Here is a 25,241-nt window from a genome sequence, read left to right on the forward strand (position 1 = left end):
GGGAGCTGCCAGCTCAATGTAGCAGAGAAGGCAGAGTCTCGTGTCGTTTAGTTTGTATAGGATCAGGAGGCCATGCATCAAAAAGAGCTCATTGGACCTTTACTAAGAATCTCTCCCATTAAAAGGACCTAGTCTAAGTGTGTCCAGGTACAGTCTTGTGTGTTGTAGCTCATTTGACCTTTAAAGACCTTCTCTACTGGGTGGCTGACCGCTACAGCTCCACCAGGGAGGATTTAGTCTATTTATCGTGGTATATTGCCAGCGGATCTGTCCTACTCAAGCGGTCCTTGTAAATATACACATTCCATCAGCCCAGCTCTCTTAGTTGGGACTTGGAGCTGACAAAGGCCACAATTATCATTGCATCCTGCCTGTCTGAGTGCGGTCCACTGTGTGTGATGTATGGGTTAATTCACTGACCCAAGTGTGAACCCTAATACCTTAGGAAATACACATCAGAACACTTTTCTCTTTTGGATTCTGTAGTACTAGGCAGGTTTTATGAGGGAGTAGAAAAGAACCAGTCTGTACTGAGGCCCCCCGTGAGTTATAGTCACTGCAGAAAGATTTCTGTATGAAATCCATGGCCAAAAATACGGACAATGGCATAGTTCCCCAGAGTGGTCATTGATTTGCTGATAGAAAGCTGTGTTTTAGGGGCGCCTGGATGGCGCAGTCGGTGAAGCGTCCGACTTCAGCCAGGTCACGATCTCGCGGTCCGTGAGTTCGAGCCCCGCGTCAGGCTCTGGGCCGACGGCTCGGAGCCTGGAGCCTGTTTCCCATTCTGTGTCTCCCTCTCTCTCTGCCCCTACCCCGTTCATGCTCTGTCTCTCTCTGTCCCAAAAATAAATAAAAAACGTTGAAAAAAAAAAAAAATTTAAAAATCCGGCCTAGGGGCGCCTGGGTGGCGCAGTCGGTTAAGCGTCCGACTTCAGCCAGGTCACGATCTCGCGGTCCGTGAGTTCGAGCCCCGCGTCGGGCTCTGGGCCGACGGCTCGGAGCCTGGAGCCTGTTTCCGATTCTGTGTCTCCCTCTCTCTCTGCCCCTCCCCCGTTCATGCTCTGGCTTTCTCTGTCCCAAAATAAATAAAACGTTGAAAAAAAAAAAATTTTTTTAAAAAAAAGAAAGCTGTGTTTTATACATTCTGGCCAAGATAAGCCTATTGTCAGTAATAACAATAACAATAGAAGAAGTCAAGTGTTCCCAGGAAAGTATACTTTTATTTGTTGGTTTGACGTAAAGATCAGCATTTGACGACGTTGTTGTAGTCTTTAGTCCATCATATTGCTTCTCTCTCCCCATCTGGCCTCTGACTTCCGTGATTACAGGACTACAATTGGTGCATCTGTCCTAGTCCCTAGCACAGTCTCAGGAACATAGTAGGTATTTAAAAATATTTGTGGCACACATCAATGTTCTCTGCAGTCAGGGCATCTCCAGGAGCAGCAGACCGCATTTGCTGTCTACTTTTACCCTGAAAGTTCAGGAGGAGAGACAGGCCTGGTGTAGTCTTTCTCAGTGGTCTTTATCACTCAGTTCCCCTGAATCACTTGACATTTGAATTCTGAGTCCTTTTTCTCTACCATTACAAAATAATGATAGTCCATAGTCTCATCCCAGTGTCTATGCGGGCTTTGCTTCACACATGTCCTCCAGGTCCAGTGCCGTGTTCTGTGTTCTCATGACCTCTGTACTTGACCACCCTGTGTTGGTTATTACTGGATTACTCCTCTGTCCTCCCCTTGGACCGTCCACTACACGAGGCAGGGGTCTGGCTTTGTTCTCTGTCCTCAATGTCTAATGTTGTGTTTGACTTACAGTGGGCTTGTGTTGATATTTATAGGATGAATAAAAATGAATGAATGAATGAATGAATGAATGGAAGATATCCATGGTTACATCATCTTTAGGCACTTGTTTTCATATGATGGCTGGAAAAGTGAGCGTCTGTGGCACAGTGCACAAGGTTGTTGTAATTAGCATGTCACTAAGACATTTCATCTTAGCCTTATTGTTGATGTGGTGCATTATTGCTGTGTTTCTCGTGACCAAGTAAGAGGCTCAGAAATAAAATTAAAAAATGATCTTTGTATCGATATAGCACTAAAAATGAGATATCTGCTTGTATAAATTACCAAAAACCTACAGGCAATAGAGCTTAAAGTGATTTAGATCAATCCTGGTAGTAAAATCAAAGATTTGAACGGCCTTTAAAATTCAGCTCATGCCAGCGGCTCTTTGCTTTTGCAGGACTGTCCTTTTTGATGTTGCTGTGACACAAACGGTCAAGGGTTTGAGAGTGAATGACAATTTCAGTGGGACCAAATAAAACATGGGTCACATAATGCATCTATGCAGTTGTTTTCAGAATATTTAATAATTTACATTTTCATCCTTCAGGGAAGGATTTTAAAAATAATTTGAAGAAAAAAGTTGAAAACCAAAGACAGTAAGTGACTTGTCTGAGGTCTCTTAGCTGGTTGATGTTGGAGCTAGAACTGAAACTTTGGGCTTTTGGGGGGAGCCTGACTGGCTCAGTCTGTGGGGCCTGCGACTCTGGATCTTGGGGTCATGAGTTTGATCCCCACATTGGGTGTAGAAATTACTAAAAAAAATTAAATAAACTTGGGCCACCTGGGTGGCTCAGTCGGTTGAGCGTCCAACTTTGGCTCAGGTCATGATCTTGTGGTTGACGAGTTCGAGCCCCACATTGGGCTCTGTGCTGACAGCTCAGAGCCTGGAGCCTGCTTCCGATTCTGTGTTTCCCTCTCTCTCTCTCTGCCTCTCCCCCGCTCATGCTGTCTCTCTCTGTCTGAAAAATAAAGATAAACATTAAAAAAAAATTTTTTTTAATTAAATAAACTTAAATAAAACTTAGGGGTTTTTCTACAGATAAACTTATTGATGGATTCATCACGTTTATTGAATGCCTATTCTCCACCACACTCTACATTAGGTACGACTAATACAAAAATAGTAAGAAATGGCCTCAAATCTCAAAATTAATAGTCAAGGAGGAAAAACAGATATATAAACAAATAACTATTTCAGTGCAGTAGTGTGCAAGGGGAAATGTTCCCTACTTTTGTTTTTGGTTTTGTTTTATCCCACAGGTCAGAGATTTGAGAAAGTGATGTAATATTAGAAGTGACAGCTTTAATACATTGAAGAGATAGTGGTTTACACATCTGATTTATGCATGTTTGAAAAATAGGTAAAACTTTGCTGATATGCCTAAAGGAAAGCATCAATTGTCTATTTCAAGATTTAATAGGAAAGCAACAATTTTTATATATTTAAATTATAAATTACGATATATATGTAATGTTTCATGTGCTCAGCATGTTCTTATTTCAGCATATCCAAATGTTCTTCACTTGTCCTTATAAGATTGTGTAGTGTTGTGATTCCAAGTCTTAGGCTTATGCATTTTTTAATAGATCCTTTTTATGGTGACTTGTGACCTTTTCCTTTCTTTCTCCCACCCTCAGATTTTCATCACTGTGAATTGCCTGAGTACAGATTTCTCGTCCCAGAAAGGGGTGAAAGGACTTCCTTTGATGATTCAGATTGATACATACAGTTATAATAATCGTAGCAATAAGCCCATTCATAGAGCTTACTGCCAGATCAAGGTCTTCTGCGACAAAGTGAGTAAAGATCATAAAGGTATCTTTGTTATTAGATACTACTTTTAATGACGTTTCCCCCTTGTTACCTTCTCTTGTCTGATGGTGTCAAATTAATTACCTTATCACACTGGGAGTTGTAATCTGTCATTTTCAATTCCTGTTAGATATCTAGGGAGTCATCAGTCAACTCTATTCTTTTATTAGTCAATCAGTTTCACCACTAATTTAATGGCTGATTGATACTGCACTGTACTATCAGTTTAATTCACTTAGATAACTGAAATAATAGATTAATAGTTTTTACCGGGTATAAGCCTGTCCCAGAGCATATCAGTATAAGCTGTATTATTTTATGGGTTAAATGGGGTCTCATTTAGAGCTTTTTGGAATAGAAATGGCACCTATAAAATAAGCTTATTAGTAAACATGCACTCAGGAGGAGATACAGTTTTTTTTTTTAATCACTCTGAATCCCACTATAAGACATACAACAATTAGAATAGCAAAGCTTAAAACCCTATGATTATGTGACATGAGATCCTTACAAATCCCAAATATGAGTGGGAATAAGCAACAACAGTTTTGAGACCCGTATGGTATCAGCATCACGAGGGAAAATAGTGGGGCTACTTGATAACCAAAGAACCGGTAACCTACAAAATCGCCCCCAGGTACTCACTAGAGAGTGAAGTGTGCCATCTGAGGACTGTATGTGAAACTGGGGTGGGAGGGTACAGATTCTGTAGACTCCAATTTGCTATTGCTGTTGGGTGCAAAGGGATGGAACATTGAAGTGTTTGGGGCTCTATGAACTCCAGAAAGTTATAAATTTAAGTTCCCTTCTAGGGCAAAACTCTGCACTGAGAAAAAGCTGCTAGGAGTAGAATCCAAGTTGAATTGGACTCCTCCCACTCCTCCCCCCTCCCCCCCCAAAAAAGGTATAAAGTAAAGAGAAATTCCAAATAAAAAGGGTGAAGAGAAAGGATATGGAGTAGACAGCTCTCAGGAAATACAAAACTGTTTGTTTTTTTTTATCACTTTGTGAACACATCTGAAGAGAGAGCATGAGAGCCATGAAGCTAGCAGAACTATCCGGGTCCATTCATTTCACTTAAAAATGACCATCAGGAAAGAAAAACAGTTGAATCCCAATGGGTATCTCATGAAAAATAGAGACTGAGATCGCACTGACTTCCCTGTGGACCTACCCATGAAACGGGTGAAACCTATAGCTTAATGTTCCAAAATGAGCTAAATGCAATTAAGAAACACACAGAAGTCATGAAGACCAACATAAATCACACACAAAACTCAGGCATGACATGTCTTGAGAATAGAGTGATTTGAAAAGAGTTGTGATAGAATTCAGAAATAAACAATTAAAATATTTCAGAAGTAAAGACTACACTAGAAGCAAAACAAGAGTGAATAAATATACCAGGGGATGCCTTAGGAAAAATATGCAAGTTGGAAAGAGCAAAATTTTAAAAATCAAAAGAAAAAAAAGAGAGACGAGAAAGAAAATAATAGATATAAGAGAGTGGTAAAGAAGATCCAATATACATATAATAGGCGTCTTTGAGGTAGAAAACTAAAACAATGGAACAGGGTTTCAGCGGCGGAAGCAAGATGGGTGAAAGAGTGGTGGTCGTGGCCCTGGAGGTGGTAAGAAGGATGACAAGGACCAGAAAATGAAATACGAACCTCCTGTGCCAACTAGAGTGGGGAAAAAGAAGAAAACAAAGGGACCTGGTGCTGCCAGCAAGCTGCCACTGGTGACCCGTCACACTCAGTGCCGGTTAAAATTACCGAAGTTAGAATTAAAGACTCTCTTCTTGTGGAGGAAGACTTCAGTAGAAATCAGGAACAAATGAAGACTTTAGAAGAAAAGCAAGAGGAGGAAAGATCAAAGGTGGATGATCTGAGGGGGACCCCAATGTTGGTAGGAATGTTGGAAGAGATCATTGATGACAGTCATGCCATCGTGTCTACATCTGTGGGCTCAGAACACTACGTCAACATTCTTTCCGTTATAGACAAGGATCTGCTGGAACCAGGCTGCTCAGTCTTGCTCAACCACAAGGTGCATGCTGTCATAGGGGTGCTCATCGATGACACGGATCCCTTGGTCACAGTGATGAAGGTAGAAAAGGCTCCCCAGGAAACCTATGCTGATATTGGGGGGGGGGGGTTGGACAACCAAATCCAGGAAATTAAGGAATCTGTGGAGCTTCCTCTCGCTCATCCTGAATATTATGAAGAGATGGGTATAAAGCCCTCAAAGGGGGTCATTCTCTACGGTCCACCTGGCACAAGTAAAACCTTATTAGCCAAAGCAGTAGCAAACCAAACCTCAGTCACTTTCTTAAGAGTGGTTGGCTCTGAACTTATTCAGAAATACCTAGGTGATGGGCCCAAACTGATGCCACTGGAACAAAAACATATGACTCAAATTCCGGTGGTGAGAGAGAAATTCAAAGAACAACGTTGGAACTGTTGGACCAGTTGGATGGATTTGATTCAAGGGGTGATGTGAAAGTGATCATGGCCACAAATTGAATAGAAACTTTGGATCCAGCACTTATCAGCCCAGGCCACATTGACAGGAAAATTGAGATCCCCCTGCCCGATGAAAAGACTAAACAGCACATCTTTCAGATCCACACAAGCAGCATGACACCGGCCAATGATGTAACTCTGGACGACTTAATCATGGCTAAAGATGACCTCTCTGGGACTAACATCAAGGCAGTCTGTACAGAAGCTGGTCTGATGGCCTTGAGAGCACGTAGAATGAAAGTAACAAACGAAGACCTCAAAAGTCTAAAGAAAATGTTCTTTATAAAAACCAAAAAGGCACCCCTGAGGGGTTCTATCTGTAGCTACCACATTGGCCTTCAAAGAAATGGTGGGGAGTGTCCCAGCTCTGAGGAGGGATGAGGCTGGGGAAGTTGCCCAGAGGGACCCATGTTCCAGTTGCCTTCATCCGTTGGCCACGTGCAGTGCTCTGCCCCCAATAAAGCAGGCTCCTTCTCAATAAATAAATAAGTAAACAAACAAACAAATTAATTAATTAATTAATTAAAAGGCAGTTGAACTAAATCAATGCCAAAGATGATAAATTGGGAAAACTTAAAATATAAACCATATGTATAAATAAATCTATGTATATTTAAACAGCCTACTAGCACGTACTTGGGAAAACTGACGCAGGAAATCAACACCGAATTGTTAATTTATTAGACTTTAAAAATATTCTTGGGGCATATAAGTAGAATAGAAAAGAATAGAATAGAATAGAATAGAATAGAATAGAATAGAATAGAATGGAATAGAATAGAATAGAATAATTAAAAAGTCACTATAAGGAAACCTTTGTCATCAAACTTTTCAATACCACTCTCAGGGACATTTAGGTAGCCTCCCCAGTAGAAGGGCCAGTAAGTCAATAGACACAGTTGTATAAATGAGAAAACAGTGGGTCAGCGGCACAGGTAACTTGTCTAAGTCACACAGCGAAAAAGTAGAGAGCTGGATGCAAATCCGGCCTGATTGCAAACCCATATTCCTTGAACTGATAAACAACCATATGCATAAAAAGCCAAAATGACAACTGAGGATTCAAAGCCTTGACAAAGAGCCAAGGTAGCCTGTTAAAAACAAAAGAGAACAAAGAAAAATCAGTACATATCTTTAATTCAGCATACTGAACATGGAAAAAGCACATCCAAATGATGTGCAACAGGGAATTTTTTTTAAGTACAAGTGGGATAGCATTTAAATAATTTGAATTCCCTCACTGTATTCCAGATATTTCAAGGGAGATTGTAGAATTCCCCCCACTGGGAATCTCCTTCTTAGAGGTGAGGAGTAAGATTAGGGACAAGGAGAAAGGAAGGGAAGGAGTAGAGACACTGGGCAGTCCAGTTACCCTTACATTAGAGCTGGAATTGACAGTGGGAAAGAGAGGCCTCAAGGGATGCTCATATAATTAGTTTTGTCAACAGTGTCGATATGATAAATACTAAAACTCAAAACAAAAGAAAAACGAAGGATGAATAGTGTTGTTCACCCATGTCCTAGGACTCTAAGAAACTAGTGATATAAAGAGTTTCCAGGGGTAGTTTTTAGCTTACTTCTCCTGTTGTTAAGGATAAGGAAGAAATCTCAAGCAGAATGTATTAACCTTACCTGCTGGTAATTTTTCTAATAAGCTAGATATAAAATCTTCTACTGTAGTTTGGCATATATGCAGCTCTAATTTCAAAACCCAGGCAAAACTTACTCCTGGGAGATTGAAAAGAGAAAAAGTTTAATTTTTCCACTTTTCAAATGGGTGCACGAATGCAAAGGATTCATTTGAATTATCCTCTAAAGCAAAAGAGCTAAGAGCTATTCCATTTTAAAATATGATTCCCAGTCACAGTTGAGAACGCTAAACAGATGTATTTCTGCACTATTTATAGTTCTCCGGTTTGATTTATGATTAACACACCTGTGAGATACAAATAAAGACCTTCTCTAATTTATTTTTGATATTATGATACTTCTTTGAAATACATATGTTTATGCATTAAAAAATTCAGGATCTGTCTATATATCTACCTATATCAATACCTATGTCTCTGTCTTTATATCTGTATTTAATTACTTCCATTATCTTTGCTGAAAAACAAGAATTGTATTACTGTAAACAGTAACTATGCATTGTGTAAAACTTGAGAAATGAAGCCATGTTCTTTTTTTTTTTTTAAGATTTTTTTTCTCTTTATTAATTTTTGTTTGGAAAGATCTTGGAAGTGACAATTGTTGAAGATGATGAAAAGCTAAAGATGCCCCTGCAAACTATCTTGGTACCTTGGCCAACTTTCAATCTGTTAAGGACACATTCTTAAAATAAATTCAGGGGAAACAATTTAAGTGCCAGATAAAACAAGGATAGCCATCACCCCTCAAGAAGTGGCCACAGTGATCACAAAATAATCAGGAAATCTTCAGGCATGTTTTTCAAATCTCACACTCCAAAGTGAACATTTAGGCAGGGGAAATTATTTTCAAATGACAAATTTGGTCTTCATAGAAAATTGTACTGTTCTGGAAGTAGACTTTTTGCACTTTGATAAGAGTGGAAAGAATGTCTTAGAAGCTTTGGTCACAGATAATCAAAGGAAGGAAAGGAATTCATGGAAGGTCATGTTCAAGGAAGCTTTCTTCATCTTAATTAAATGTATCTAAGCTTTTCTGGGTCATTGTGAAGTCAACGGTTGATTTTAGAAATGGGAACTAGAAATGTTTGGATACCATCAGACTTGTTATTTTATCGTGCCGATATCTGGGCGTTCTGGGCAGGAAATTTCTTATATTGACATGGCAGCAAGACTGGGCTCTATGGGGAGCCACTCTTATGTTTTATGTTAATCCATTTGGTTTGGCACATCAAAGAATGCCTGTAAAATAATAAGCAGGTGACTCTATTTCTTAAAAATTGTCATTGAACATATATAAGTCTTGAAACAGATTAATTCCAGACCTTTTTCTCATAGTAATAGTACCAAATAAAGCACTAATTTAGAAATACAACTGCCTGACCAACCTTAGGGTCTATCTTCAGTGAGTTGTAATTTATATAAAATTTCACACTTTAATTTATGTTAACTACTATATTGTACACAACTCCAAGTACATAGAAAAATGTCTGATATGCACCTAACAAAAAATGAATAATGGGAGACTTTTGCTTATGTTTCAAACCAGTTTTGACAAGGTGAGGTCTGTACATTTAACACTTCATTATCTACATATAAAAACTGTACAAAAACTTAATATATCTTGAAGAAACTTCCAAAGGATATATTTCTATATTTTATTTCCCTTTTGATGTGAATTTCCATGATGTATAATTATCCATGACAATTCAAAACTTAAAAGTGAAGCACTATAAAACAGTTACTTCCTTTTGGTAGTGAGAAGTTTTTTGACATAAAAACATATTTAAAATATCTGGTAAAAAAGGGATGCCTGGGTGGCACAGTCGGTTAAGTGTCCCACTTCGACTCAGGTCATGATCTCACGATTCGTGAGTTCAAGCCCCACATCGGGCTCTGTGCTGACAGCGTGGAGCCTGGAGCCTGCTTTGGATTCTGTGTCTCCCTTTCTCTCTGCCCCCTCCCTCCTCGAGCTCTTTCTCTCTCTCTCAAAAATAAATAAACATAAAAAAGATTTTAAAAATACCTGGTTAAATTATTATATCTGTCCAGAATCTATGTAAAGCTCTTAGAACTCACCTGGCACAGAGTAAGTGCTATGAAGAATGGAGAGAGGAAGAAAAAGAAAACTGTTGTAGCATCTGTATTTGGAAGAGTGAGAAGAAAATGAGTTGGCAAAGCTGACAAAGAAGAGCGACTAAGAAGAAGAAGAAGAAGAAGAAGAAGAAGAAGAAGAAGAAGAAGAATCATCATCATCATCATCATCATCATCATCATCATCATCAGGGAATCTTTGAAGGCCAAGAAGGAAAGAGCTGTAAGGTGATGGTCAACTGGTTAAGCAGGGTGGGATCTGGCAAGAGAAGCCAATGAAAAAGTCAGATTACCAGGAACAGAGGACCCCCAAGGAGGTGAATAGACCAAACTTTTTTCTGTTTGGTTGAATGAGCACCATCCCCAAGCACTTCTGCACACATTAAAACAAAAACCAAAATCACACTCGTATGTGCAAAATGATCTTACACTTAGTTTCCTTAGCCCTCCCCTCATTTCCATTACTGTAATGATTTTTAAAAGTTCCATGACAATGGGCAAAGGGGACGTTTTCTAGGGAATTCACACTCAACTTGAATGCTCTCCCTGTGCCTAGGAACCATATTGATAGGGCAGCGCTTTATCTTAATGACATTTTATTATAATCACTAAAGTTACCTAACTCCCCTCCCTGGGATAGGAACCTGAGTCTGGTCGTTCTGTGTGGATTCAAAATTGAAGTTGTACAGATAGACAGGATTTCAAAAAAGGGGGCAATCTGGAAGAAGTGGGATCACTCAGAGGTGAAAATATGCTACAGACTGAGGATCTGTCTCCGCCTGCAGAACCTAGTCCTGACCTCGCCAGAGGAACAGAAACGGGGCTGCCTGCTCTCCCTTCATCCTCGTTTTGTGTCTTATCCTAGAGGTTTGTATGCTGACAGTATTTTTGCATGCTCTAATAACATGCCTGGCATTGTTTTTCCCTGTCAGGGAGCAGAAAGGAAAATCCGAGACGAAGAGAGGAAGCAGAACAGGAAGAAGGGGAAAGGCCAGCCCTCCCAAACCCAATGCAACAACTGTGAGTGTTGCTGAGGAGGGGTGGGCTCCAGCCAGGCCAGGTCCACTAGGGGAACAGGTGGAAGGAAGGGGGTGGTGGGCAAAACTGTGGGTATGTGAGGGGTGGCTTGCGTTTCCCTAGCCGTAAAGACTGGGTGAATTTTCTCTGGGAGAAGCAAATGGAATCACATGATCACAGATTGTTTGTGTTGGGAGGGACTTTGTAATATCATGGAGACCAACCTCCTCCTCCTCCAGACAAGGAATCTAGGGTGCAGAGAGGAACAGGAGGGCCCGAGAGGTGCGAGCCACCTCAGGAGTGCTCACCCGAAGTTTACGCTCTTTCCGTTAGTTTGGCAATAGGAGAGGGGGAGATGGTAAAGAGTGTTCACCTCTGTGGCTTTTGGGAAGCTTCAAACGAGAAAACAGAGAACTCAGACTAGGGCTCACAGCTAAGAGTTCTTAGTCACGTGTAACCCTCTCACGTCCAGCCTCTGATGGGAAGTTGGCCGCAATACCTTTACAGAAGAAGAGTGACATCACCTACTTCAAAACAATGCCTGATCTGCACTCGCAACCGGTCCTCTTCATACCCGACGTTCACTTTGCAAACCTGCAGAGGACAGGACAGGTAGGACCTATCTGCTAATATCCACCTGCCATCCATCCGCGGGGCCGGTGGAGCCTTGAGGCAGAATCACATCAGGCAGTGTTGACCTTGAAAATAACCCCTGCACTCCATGCCTCCCATGAAAAGTCAGTCGTTTTGTAAGAAAATGGATTTTTATGGAAAGGAATGTCTCAGGAGAGGAAGCTGAGGGGAAGAAGGGAATGAGCTGATATTAGTGAAGTGTTGACAAAGCAGTGGAAGAGGAAGAAAGTAAGGACACCGATAATCTGAGAAAAAGTTGTGTGCTGTCCCTGTGGTCTTGTGAGTTTAGCCTGATGCAACAGAGCTCCACCTCATGGTGGGAAATTAAATTGCACCTATAACTTCAGAAGGTTGCCCAAGAGGAAAACTTTATCGATGAAATAAAACCATATCAACAATTTTTCCCTTAGTAAATGAACAGTTCCCATTGAATAGGTAGATAATTTCACACCAAAAGAAAAAATGAGATTGTAGACATGGCTTTTTAAAAGTAATTTCCGTCTTCTCACTTATATCTACAAGTGAAATTAAAGAACTAGAATTAAAATAACATAAACACCCAATAATTAACTCATTATGGTAGCTCAAGTTGATGAAATATTATGTGGCCACTAAAATTTTAATTACGGAAATTATGTGGCAACAGAAGAACTAGTTATGATAATATTCAGTGCGAGAAAAAATTAGAATACCCATTTGTGTCTATACTGTGATCCTAGGTATGTACCTGATCTTGAAGGTAACAAGAAAATTGCAACACTTGATGAGGCGGGTTAAGTGATGGATGATTTTTTTCTTTCTTTAATATTGTTAGGATTACTTATTTTATGTGGTAAATTAAAATTGGGTGAAAAGAAAAAAAAAGGACTTCCCTAGCATTCTGCAGGTTTGTCTTTCACCAAATCAAACGGCTCTTAGTGAATCTTGTGTGGGTTAGTTTTCTTTCAAACTCAAAATCCTCTGACGAAAGGTTTGTTTTGAGAAATAGGGCCATACTGACACACTCAAGTTTTTCTTCCGTTCTGAGTGTCCAGACACTCAGTGGAATTCACCTACAAGGAGAAATCATTATTAGCTCAACTTTCTCCTTAAGAATCTATTGTCTCCCAACCCCCAACACACATGTTGTTTCATTATAGGTATGAGACAAAGCAGTTATACAGCCGGGGTTCTTTGTTGCTGGTCATGACATAGCATGGTAACAAAACACTTCATAGTTTTTTTCTTAGAGTACATTCCACTAAAAACTAATTTAACATTCTTGTCTGACTTGTTTGATAACAACAAGGACACAAAGGGGAAGGAAGAGTGTTAAAGTTTATCAAGCTATGAGTGCCAGCACCTCATTTCATTCATTTGTTTAATTCCCAAGAACAACGGCGATTTGTATATTTACAGTCTTCGCCCCATGGGACTTTATGAAGCTGGGTATGCACACTTTCCAGAAGAAGGGATAATTGAGTTAAATTGTTCTTACTGTTTACTGTCATGATTCTGGCTTCGGCTCTGTGTCAAAGCTGACAGCGTGACCTGTTCTCTTGGGAACACGTCTCTGAAACAGACAAAGGTATAAATGAATCTTCAGAGGAAAAGACCGAATCTGGCTGCTCACGGCTGTCAGCCCTCTGGCCGCACTTGGGCCTCCGTGTCTGAGCTAGGTTCCTAGCCTGTGACCAAATCAGAAGGGAAATGTCGCCTCTAAAGTTTGTTGGTTGTAGCAGATGCGAAGCAGCTCAGCACCCCCAAGTTATTGGCGAAGTTAAGTTCTACAATCTGGGGCCACTTTTGCAGAGCCCTCAGGTTTCCCCTGTGGCCTCGAAGTCAGAGTTAAAGGGGTCAGTGAGGGAGCCTGCCTGAGCTTTGGGCAACAAAGGAACACAGTCAGCTGTGCTCTGGGACAATGCGCGAATATTCCATGGTTGATCAACTTACTTGGCCCAAGGACAAGAGCGCCTACGGTGGCTGCCTAGGGCTTAAAAGCTGCCTTGCCTTGGAACAGCTAGAAAGCAGGAAGATGCATCCAGAGGTAGGAGGGAAGCCGGCAGTGCCAAGGCCTGAGAAGTTGGCGTGGTGGGGGTGGAGACCGGCTTTGCCCTGCAAAACAGGATCTAGCAGTGGCCAGTTAAAATATGGACCGGTTTCACCATAAACGGGGACTTGGGTAGGGGAGGAAGGCAGGTGATGGTGTGCCGCTCAGGAATCACTGCAGACACAAGCCTTGTCAAAATCAGCCACGTCAAAGCCCTGTGCAGCTGGAAAGTGGGCAGCCCTCCAGCTCTCAGGGTCGGTGAGAGACCCCCAGCCATGTTGCGGGCTCATCAGCTATGGCATAGCAATTCCTAGTCACCCGAGGACACGGACTGGGGAGTGGGTCTGTTCACTGTCAGCCTACGTGTCCCCTCCTCCTCCTCCATTACCTCATCGATGCACATGCGGATTGGAATCTTCATCAGACAATTATCAAAAAGTATGAGGGAATGAACCCAGTGTGCAGGCACTATGGAGATCTTCAGTCTCCCTCGCCTCACATTAAATACCAAATGGTCACTGTGGCTTTTCTCTGGAATGGCTTTAGAAACAAGCGATAAGGGGAGCTTGGGAGAAATTGTGAGACACAGAGGCATCGTCTTTCCAGATACCGCACACTTTGCAGGCATCAGCCTTCCTCAAGGCACCTGAACCCAAGGATCACTGCACTCCTCCTCCGTACCCTCAAGAACAGTCTTCCCAGTTATCATTTGTAAACAGCCTTCCTCCAGACCACAAGAGTGCTTGATATGAATTCAGGTTCCCAAATTCCATCCCATGTCTTCTTTTTTTTTTTTTTAATGATTATTTATTTATATTAGAGAGAGAGTGAAAGGTAGCATGGGGGAGAGGCAGAGAGAGAGAGAGAACTCCAAGTAGGCTCCATGCTGTCAGCACAGAGCCTGATGTGGGGCTTGAACCCACGAACTGTGAGATCATGACCTGAGTGGAAATCAAGAGTCGGACACTTAACCGACCGAGCCACCCAGGCGCCCCTAGTCCAAGTCTTTTGCATTAAAATCTCTGAAGAGGGTTCCGGGAATTTGCCTTTATGACAAAGGCTCCAGATATTTTTTATGCACTCTAAAGTTTGAGAAACAGTGTCTAAAAATTAAATCCACGCGATAAGCCCTACAGCCAACAAGGAAGAAACAGCAAGGTCATTGCGTGAGAGAAGAAGTGACAATTCAAGGACAGTGATAGGGACAGTGTCACAGAGGCTATCCAGGAGGGCAGGAAAACACTTAAGAGAAGGCTGCTTCATTTTGGGGTCACCAATCAACTTTTCAGAGAGCTGTCCATGACCCTGTCATATAGACAGACAAGGCACATTTAAAGAAACTAGCAAAAAACAAACAAACAAACAAAAAAACCAGGCCAGCATCAGGAACTTTTTCCCAAAAGTCCAGTTGTGTGGCCAGTGCCATGGCCCAGGCTCCCTCACTTACGTGGGTCACTCTATATACACCCAAATAGACAGTCTCATTTCTAGAACATCACCGGGACAGATCCTCCAGAGCCACACTGAAACTTGGGGGAGGGAGGAAGAAAACATCTTACCTTTGCTGGTTTCTGTTAAGAAGAAACAAAATATACAACAATAGACATAAAAATTTTTAAGAGGAGGGGCACCTGGGCGACTCAGTGGCTCAGCGGTTAAGCGTATGACTCTTGATCTCAGCTCTGGTCTTGATCTCATGGTTGTGAGTTTGAGCCCCGTGTCGGGCTCTGTGGTGGGCGTGGAGCTTACTTTAAAAAAATTCAAAAAAAAAAAAAAAAGAGGAAAAAGTTCCTTGTGGAAATCTAAGTAATGAGTAGAATGACTTGTGCCCAAAGAGTTGCAGGTAACCAGCCTTGTCGTGTAGGAAATCTGGGCGTGGCAGCATCCCAGGAACTGCCAAGAGCCTTTGAGAAAGTTTGTAGGGAAGGCGGCAGTCTAGGCGAAGTCTAGGCGAAGCTGCTTTTCTCCCAGGCAGCTGGGGGAGGGGCGGTGACCAACCGCATTAGAACCGGAAGTGACTTTTGAAGTTAAACATGTAAACGTCTGATACTAACTGGGGGTATTGTTCTTCACCCAGACACAAATGGTCCTGAAGCACACAAAGAAAGCTCAAGAAAGGCCTGCAATTAATTTTTATAAATAATTGGGCCGAGAGATACATCCCACATCCCCTCTGGATTTCTGTAGTTTCATAAAAGAATATGGATGCTTCATAAGTTCTTTAAATCTGATACTGCCTGCCACCATGCTGACCACCTAAAGAAACCTGTTCCCAGAGATCTTCTGGCCAGGAGCACCTCCTAGAGGCACATGATCTTTCCCCAGCCTGAAGACGGTTGACCGCTAAATGGCTGTGGTTGCGGGATGCCAGAATAACCCAGGCCTTTTCGGGGAGCCAGAAGAGGCCCGGGTGATGTTATGGCTGCGCGGCATGGGACTCTCTTGCTCCCTTCTCTTTGCCAGAGCGCAGTAGCCGTAGGCAGCTCACCTATGGACCCTCTGGGATCGGTTACTCACAGGCCTTGCTCCAGAGATCCTGCTAAAATATTAGGTCCTGCTAAAATATTTCTTTAATATCAAAAGCCAGATTTGGCTTAGAGCTGTAGGTAATCTGATCAGAATGACTTGAGCTAATAATAATAATCAGATTTCTAATTTTACTTCCTTAAAATCTAAGAATTAATCCTAGGGAGAATATGAGGTTAAGTCTGTATTTCCTTGGGGACACACACACACACACACACACACACACACACACACACACAGCATCATTAAACAGATTTGTCTTTTGTCTTAAGAGACAGTGTAAGCCTAGGAAAAGTTCTGTGCATCACGTAATAGATTTCCATTTCTTGTGTCTGACCTATAGTAAGCCTATTGTTTTGTTTCACAGATGTATTACAACACGGATGATGAACGAGAAGGGTAAGACACTCCGTTCTTTCACTTTACCCCCAAAGTCCGTTCATGTCAGTAGAAATGGCTCTTAGAGCACTGGATAACCATGGGCTCAGCGCTGAGAAAGGCTTGACCCTGGGCACTGAGAGGAAGGCTGGGAAATGCTGCTCTCCCAAGCCTTTCTTTATCTCTCCTTCCTATGATCTGCCTTTGAATAACGAGCTATTTTTCTAAGTGGCACATCTCTTTGATTCCACCTTTTCGCTGATAATCCAGTTCCTGAAATCTTTCGCCCCAACACAGGATCGAGGTGAGCTTGAGGTGGCAGCCAGGCAGACATCCTGCCCTGCTGAGTACTGGGGTCCCCACATGTACCTCTTGAAATGGGCCTAGTGTGCTAACGGTGAGGCTGGTGTGAATGAAGCCAGGGAGACTTGAGAACTTAGTCACTGTCCATGGGATTGTAGGTAAGAGAGGGTTTACATGGGGTCCCTAAGGCTCCCAACTGTCTTGCACATCAAGTTTCTGCATGGTTCTTTCTATGCATTTACTCATTGTATAGACTCTAGAGTTTTTGAGACAAAAAGGAACCTTCGAGGTCATTTAGCTGTACCAGCTGTACTAGGCAATATACCAGCATATATCACATTAAAAAAATTTTTTTTTTTAATATTTATTATTTTTGAGAGAGAGACAGACCTTGAGCGGAGGAGGGGGAGAGAGAGAGAGAGGAGACTGTGTCCAAAGCAGGCTCCAGGTTCCAGGCTCTGAGCTGTCAGCACAGAGCCCGATGTGGGGCTCCAGCTCACGAGCAGTGAGACTATGACCTGAGCCGAAGTCGGATGCTTAACCGACTGAGCCATCCCGGCGCCCCAAGTATACCACATTTTTGATAGGTGATCAGCCAGCTTTTACCTGAATATTCTCACTGTATGTAAGATAGCTCATGACACCGTGGGACACTGGCACTCTGAGAAAGTTAGTTTTGTCTGTTGAACTGATGTCTACCTTCTTTTGACTTCTACCCATTGCCTCTCGTTCTCTCTAGATAAGCCTCATGCTTTCCTCCTCATTCAAACATAGTTTTACCTTTCAGCATCCCCACTCCAGGGGACACCACCGAATTTGTTAATAGTTTCCTTAGAACTGGCTCTCAGAAATAAACATCTGTCCTCAACCACGTGAGTGGGAGGTTATACTGGGATGATTTCTTGTGACCCGGACCCTATTTTCCTCTTCAGTATCTATGTTACATTACATATACACAACTCAAATCTTGGTTTGCATTATGCATGTATAACTGGAATCTCTAGATCATTTTTTTCAGAGCTTCTCTATGCTTATGCAGTTTATATATGTACTTAGAAAACATTTCCAGGCGAAGTAAGTGGAGCAGATATTGCTGTGTTCATTTCCTAGAGCGGAGTTGGGCAGACTGCAGTCTGAGGACCAAATCAACCCACCACCTGTTTTTGTATTGTCTCCGAACATTTTTAAATGGAAAGAATATCCAAAAGGAGCATGATGTTGTGCGACACGTGAAAATTCTATGAGATTCAAGTGTCCGTAGAGTTTAATTGGAACACAGCCGTGTTAATTCCTTTATGTCTTGTCTGTGGCCGCCTTGTGGCTACACCAGCAGAGCTGAGTCGTTCCAACACAACAGAGCCCCGTGTAGGAGAGCCAGGATGTTTGTTAATCTGGCCCTTTACAGAAAACGTGTGCCATCCTCTGGCCTAAAGGGTAAAGAATCTCAAAGGGGTCATTCCCCAGCTGGTTAGTAGCTGGACCTTGTCCATCCAGGATCTGGCCTCTAAATTCTGAGTTCTGAATTTGCTAAGTACCAAATTAGATTGTTCTTTTTATCTTGGCACATAGGTAATATATTCGCCGTGGCTGGAATGAACAGAAAGATTAGCGCTATCGGTTCTAATCTGTTACTCACATATTTCACAAGGGACAGTGTGGCGTCATGGAAAGAACAGTGACTCTGAGCTTAAGGAAGCCCACATTCTACTCCTGGGCCGTTGCTTACCAGTGTGAGGCCTGGGGCTGGCTCCTTGGTCTCTGGGCTTTGGTTTCTTCAGCCGTAGCCTGAGGATTTCGCATGAGGCGATCTTCGAGGTCTCATCTAGCACTGACATTCTTCCCTTCTCATGGGAAAAGTTAGCCTCCTAAGTGACAAGTGTCTGAGAACCAAGTGCTGCTCCATGCGCAGACCTCACCTGTGAGTCTACCTCAGCCTACACGGTCCTTCCTTGCAAGTTGGCAGCATTGAGGTGGCCAGTTGACCCACTTCTAACTCGTGTGGCTTGGCTTCTCAGTGGGAGTTACCCTTTGTTATTGTGTAATCGTGAGGCCTGAGGCCCAAGTCTGTGTCTCTCATACATCCAATTAGACTTCAGTTGAGCAATGCGGGTGGCTTTGGAGCTTCAGCGTTAATACGGAGTTGGTAGTTGCCTATTGTTATATGTAAAAGTAATAATTAACCTTCAGTGGATATGTTGGCTAGGCACCGTACTAAGTGCTTTCTATGCATTGTCTCATTGAACGCTCCCCGCATTCCCATGGGGAAGGCGCTGTAATTACCTCCACTTTAGAATGAGCAAACTGGAACTTTCGAATTGAGAAACGTGTTCCAAGCCACACAGCGGGCAGTGGTAGGGGGTTGGAACCCGATCTAGCTGCTCTCCCCGTGGCCTGCTTTTAGCCATCGTGTCCTGTCACCTAACCCTCTTAATTCTTGATCTGTGACTGCCAAAGAGGCGTAGAGACGGGCCCTCACCGTGATAGCTTTCTGGCCGTGGCAAAGGCACATCCTCGGCTCATCTTTTGGGGTACGGGACCCGCGTTGTGACGAGCCTGGATTCGTATACCTGGCAGAGGGGGTCAGCTCACCGAGCCCCGAGGACTGTCACCGTCCCCGGCACTTGCACAGCCTCCGTCAGGGCTGTCTCTGGCCACTTCTACACTCCCTGCCAGGCACAGTCAGTCAGTATGAAGGCATCTGATTAAGAGCAGGATTCACGCAGCCACCAGCGGGAGGAGGCACACCAGAGCCCCTCCCCCAGCAGCTCCGAGGCCAGCGTGCTGGTCAGACACAGGCTCGCTCACCAGTAGAGCCTGTGGCCTGACGTGCTGGTAAACCTGAATGAGATTAAAGAGGGAAACCAGAGAAAACGCAGATGAGGTGGGATGGGAAGCAGTCATCAGCCAAGGGCCTACACAGAACAAAAAGAGGAACACCTGCCTGTTCCTGCCTCCTTGTCCAATGATAAACGATGGTTTGGGGTGACTTCTCGTGTGAGTTTGGCAAGCAACAGACCCCGTGCAGATTTGTTTCATAGACAAGGGTACAAGTTAGATACAGAGGCTTTGGGTACCACTTCTCAGCAGCAGGCCTCTTGTTGCACTTTGGAATCACCTTGGGAGATGAAAATTATGGGGATTTTTATTTAATTGGTGTGGGATGCAGCTTAGGTACAGAGACTTTTTTTTTTTTTTTTTTTTTTTTTTTTTGTAAGTTTATTTGAGAGACAGAGAATCCCAAGCAGAATCCATGTTGTCAGCACAGAGCCTGACACAGGGCTCGATCCCACAAACTGTGAGATCATGACCTGAGCTGAAATCAAGAGTCAGATGCTTAACCGGCTGAGCCACCCAGGCATCCCAGTAGGGAGACCTTTTTAAAGTCCCCAGGTGATTCTAAAACTCAGCAGTGTTTGAGAATCACTGCTCAGGAGCCTGTCGGCCATGATTGGAATCAGGCTTTTACAAGCTCTGTAATTTAATAGAACAACTGTTTGGAGTCTTACCTAAAAGTAGCAAATAATAATACCTAACTGATAGATTTACAAGCATTAGTATCTCAAATGTCCTGGCCTATGGAAGGTGCTTTCAAAAAACAAAACTCATGACTATTATTATTATTGTTAAGGTTCCTTTTCAGGCCCCCAGTAAATGAAACTTAATTGGGAAATGGAAAAGAGGGAGATGAAGCAGAATGGAAAGAACAAGCCAGACAGGAAGAATTTCCTGTGGAATATGGGCCCTTAACCAGGGATTCATGAATGGCTCTTATGGGGAAGAGGGAAGGGCTTTAAACCCCCTGAAATCATATGTAAATTGCTATGAAATGTCATGCATGGTGGGAAAGTCTATTCCGTTACTTTTGGGGATCCGGCCTCCATCCCCATCTGACCTCTAGTTCCTGGAAAACCCTTCTTGCCTTACTCTCTTGTCCACAGTCATCCCCACGGGAGTGCCCCCTATTCCTTCCTGCCGTGAGGTCCCTTCAATCTAGCAGCTCTGTAGCTTTCGCACTGCATTTGAGGCACAGGAACCCTTGGCAAGTTTGGGTGCTCCTGTGTCTGGAGGAAAGTGATTTTCCTCCATAAATCTTCCATTCATTGCCTTGGTGCTGCTTAGGATCCTCAGACCACAATCCTCTCCAAAACCTTCTCTTATCTCCTCGCTCATTCTTAAAGAGGAGAAGCCCCATTGTATAATCTCCTCATGAAACTTAGGAAAACGAAAGCCAGAAGACAAATGTTGGGCAGGGCAACCCTGTAGATTGGTCCCATACCAGCTCAGAGAGACAGCTCCCAGAGTAACTTCACTCTTCATGCTGAGTGCCACCAGCAGAGGGCCCTGCCATTCCTCTTGCCAGAAGGAGAGTACTTAGATCTTGCCAAACCAAACCATGAGCTTGGTCACAGTGTTGCTGAGAAAAAGAGGCAATTCTGGTAGTCATCTACCAGCCTGAAAGCAAAGGCTTTGAGTAAAACTCAATACCTTTTGGCCTTTGGGGAAATTGGAGATTATTAACCGATCACCAGGGAGTGCATTTAATATTAAATTTGAAAAGTCATCACCCTGTGTTCATCAGCACAAAATAAAATTCTTCTAGAATTCTGCAATACAATTTTTTTGAGAGAGAGAGAGAGAGAGAGAGAAAGGCAGAGCATGAGCATGTGCACCAGCTGGGAGGGGCAGAGGGAGAGGGAGAATCTTAAGCAGGCTCCAAGCCCAGCTCCGAGCCCAAGGCGGGGCTGGATCTTGAGCTGAGACAAAATCAAGAGTTGGAGGCCTAACCAACTGAGCCAGCCAGGCACCCCTGCACTACTTCTTTTAAAGGGGCAGTTTCTCAGAGCTCCAAGTATTTGTCTTCGATAAGGTTCTCTTTGATAAGGGATGCTAAGCAAACCATGAAATGTAGGGTATGATAGGCTTTGTTTTGCCACAAAAACATGAATACAAAGGTGATTAAAAGCAGAGGGCAACTGGGGCTCTTGGGTGGCTCAGGTGGTTAAGAGTCCAACTTTTGATTTTGGCTCAGGTCATGACCTCATGGTTTGTGAGATCGAGCCCTGCGTCGGGCTCTGTGCTGACCGTGTAAAGCCTCTCCTATCTCTGCCCCTTCCCAACTCATGTGCTTGCATTCTCTCTCTCTCTCTCTCTCTCTCTCTCTTTCAAAATAAGTAAATAAACTTAAAAAAAAATACAGGGCAATTTCCTTAATGTCCCAAAGAGGAAATGAAAACATAAATTAAAGTTTGGGAGCCAGTTTGAGTAGTGAGACTTTTACAGCTATCTCCAGAAGCATCAATGGTTTACTGACACTTGCTGTATTGATTTGGTTAACCTACATTTAAAGAATAATATATAATTTAGAAACCTGTCACATTTTATGAAACACTTTTATTCAAATTCTTTTATTTTTATTTTTTTATTAAAATATTTTTGAGTTTATGTATTTTGAGAGAGAGAGAGAGAGAAAGAGACTACAAACAGGGTAGGGGCAGAGAGAGAATCCGAAGCTGGCTCTTCACTGTTATGAACCGTGAGATCGTGACCTGAGCCGAGATCTAGAGGCCAACATTTAACCAACTGGGCCAAACAGGCGCCTCTTTAAATTCTTATAACTCATCTTTGACGTAGTGTCTTTCTCATTACTAAAGTTACATTTTAGCTCATCTCACACCGTTTCTCAGGGGAATTCTTTGCCACTACCATCAAAGTGGAGATACAGCGCTTTTTAAATCTGTATATGTGAGATTGTCCTTGGAAATTTTATCCCAAGCCATAGATATTGATTCTCATAACATTAGAAATAGCTACACAAGTGACTGCCGCTCTGTTGCCTCCCATTTTCAATTCTGTTTTTAATTGAAATTTTTATTTCAAGGTAATGACAGATCTGTATGTAGTTGTAAGGAGCCCGCCTGCTTTTTGATTGATACATTTTAATTTTTTAATGTTAGATATTGAATTTAAAAACCCACCCAGTAGTACTCAAATCTGTATCAGATAGGCAAGGGGAGTTTAAAAAAATATATATTTAATATATTTTCATCAGTTTCTTACATTAGTACCAGTTATTCATGCTTGTATACTACTTTGCTGTTTTGCAAACTGGAAGATTTAAACTAAAAACTCCTTTTGTAAATTTAACCTATATTTACCCTTGCCACTGCTCTTCATTTCTTCCTCGATTTCTCTGTTTTGCCTTGGGATTTTTTTTTTTCCTGGTGCCTGAAGAACTCTGTTTAATATTTTTCTTGTTGAGCTTTTGGCAAAGAGTTCTCGCATACTGTTTGTTCATTGTTTGCTTGTTGTAAGTGCTTTTCTTTCACAGTCACTTTTGTAGGATAGTTTTGCTAGATACCAAATTCCAAGTTGTCAGTTGCTTTCTTTCAGTTTTGGTTTCCATCATTACTGTTGAGAAGTCACAGGTCTGTCTTATTGTTGCTATTTCGCATGTAATTGTCCATCCTTCCCTCCCTCCCTCCCTCCCTCCCTCCCTCCCTCCCTTCCTTCCTTCCTTCCTTCCTTCCTTCCTTCCTTCCTTCCCCTTTTCCTTCCTTCCCTTTCTTATTGTTTGAGGAAGCTGCTTTAAAACGTTTTTTGGAATTTTCATTAAGATGTTCCTACATGTAAGTTTTCTCTACTTTTTTCCTGCTTGGTATTTTATAGCACTTATTGAATCTGTGGGTTGATGTTTTTCATCAGTTTGGGAACATTATTGGCTGTTCTGTCTTCAAATAGTGCTTCTTATGTGTTCCCTCTCTCCACCCCTTTGAGATCATAAATGGGTATTAGAACTTTTTATTGTGTCCCTATGCTTTTTATGTGCTTTTCTCAAACCTCTGTCTTCTTTGTTCACCAAGCATCAGCCTGGATATTTTCTATTGACCTAACTTTCAACTCTGTTAAATTCATCTACTGAGTTCTTAATTTCAGTTATTGTCCTTTTTAGTTCTAGGATTTCCACTCAATTGGTTTATTTGTTTTAATAGATTCCAGCTCTATATGTCTTGTCATTTATTTTCATGAGCACAATAATTATAATTATTTTAATGTTCAAATCTGGTAACTCAAATAATAATATGCTAGAAGTGTGTTTTCTGTGGGCATATTTCTATGGTCTTTTTTTCCCTCGGTCCTTTTTTTTTTTTTTTTTTTTAATTTTTTTTTTTTTTTTTTCAACGTTTTTTTATTTATTTTTGGGACAGAGAGAGACAGAGCATGAACGGGGGAGGGGCAGAGAGAGAGGGAGACACAGAATTGGAAACAGGCTCCAGGCTCCGAGCCATCAGCCCAGAGCCCGACGCGGGGCTCGAACTCACGGACCGCGAGATCGTGACCTGGCTGAAGTCGGACGCTCAACCGACTGCGCCACCCAGGCGCCCCTCCCTCGGTCCTATTTATTAGTATGTTTGATAAGCATTAGTTGAATGATGAACAATATATGTAAAAATTACTGAAGATCTGGATGACCGTGTTTTTCTCTTGTGAAGGTTTTCCCTGTCCTCTGGTGTGCAGCCTGCATGAATGCAGAACACTATACTCCAGTCAGGGCAGAACTGACACTAAGCTGGATTGCAGTTTGTATTAGCCTCAGACTACCTCTAATTTATCCTAACCCCCAGACTGTAGCTCTGAGGAAATTTTCTATGGGCCTTCCTTCTTGGTGGGGTCCGGAATCCAATTTTTGCCTCTTTAGCATGGGGAGACTACCCAAACATCCTCTATGATTTTCAGGAGCTCTCTGCTTAATTTCCTAGTCTCCTGTCCTGTGCAGTTTAGTGACTTGGCACATGCCTTGGAAGGAATACTACATTGTCTGGCTCACTTCTCTGTGCTTCCCTACTCTCTGGAAGTTTTCCCATAAGCCTTAGATATCTTTGCAGCACCAAACACCAATTTCTGTTTCTCTAACTTCATAAGATTGCCAAAAGCTGTGCGTATGTGCCTTTGTCCCTGCGTATGTGCCTCTGCTCGGATGATCACCCTCTGCTCCCAGTCGAGAACTAGCTCTGAGGGAACAGTGGCTCACTGATCACCAGCTCACCTTCTTTGTGTTCTCTTCCCTGAGATTTCTGCTCCTGAAGCGCTCGCTGGCTGCCCCATCAGCAGTCTCCAATACCTTCAAGAGGTCTTCTGTTTGTTTTTTTAAATTTTATACAGTTTCACATTGTTCTTGGCTAGAACACTGGCTTGCCACAAGCTACAACATCTTGTCAGAAACAGGAATATCTGTATTTCCGCTTCAAATAATCCTTTGGGGGCCTACCGACCTGGTTATTCCTTGCATTTTTGAGCTCGTAACTCCAGTAATCATTACGAAATCTAGATGTGGGTTTTGTTTGTGTTTTGCTAATTCGGTCAGATGAATTCTGTCACTGCCCCAAACTAGTATTGATTAAAGTCATTTTGGGATGATTACCCAAC

The 25,241-nt window shown here is 42.5% G+C and overlaps 1 protein-coding gene, 1 long non-coding RNA gene and 1 pseudogene across 4 annotated transcripts in view; 2 read left to right on the top strand and 1 right to left on the bottom strand.

Moving 5' to 3' along the window:
* The window catches only part of GRHL2 (grainyhead like transcription factor 2), a 173,955-nt gene that overhangs the window by 125,479 nt on the left and 23,235 nt on the right, over positions 1-25,241 (top strand). For all 3 annotated transcript variants that reach the window (XM_058698717.1, XM_058698715.1, XM_058698716.1), the window contains exons 9-12: positions 3,492-3,650; positions 10,864-10,951; positions 11,421-11,560; positions 16,504-16,535. In XM_058698717.1, coding sequence (XP_058554700.1) covers positions 3,492-3,650; positions 10,864-10,951; positions 11,421-11,560; positions 16,504-16,535 — 419 coding nt within the window. The remainder of the gene's footprint in view (positions 1-3,491; positions 3,651-10,863; positions 10,952-11,420; positions 11,561-16,503; positions 16,536-25,241) is intronic.
* On the top strand, positions 5,232-6,940 carry LOC131495041 (26S proteasome regulatory subunit 4-like; annotated as a pseudogene).
* Positions 11,990-15,574, bottom strand: LOC131494387 (uncharacterized). The gene is made up of 3 exons (XR_009253370.1): positions 15,170-15,574; positions 13,059-13,133; positions 11,990-12,633 (listed from the first exon to the last, which is right to left on the bottom strand). It is a non-coding gene; the product is annotated as an uncharacterized LOC131494387 (long non-coding RNA).

Source organism: Neofelis nebulosa, chromosome 14 (genome assembly GCF_028018385.1).
Source record: "Neofelis nebulosa isolate mNeoNeb1 chromosome 14, mNeoNeb1.pri, whole genome shotgun sequence".
NCBI classification, from domain to species: Eukaryota; Metazoa; Chordata; class Mammalia; order Carnivora; family Felidae; genus Neofelis; species Neofelis nebulosa.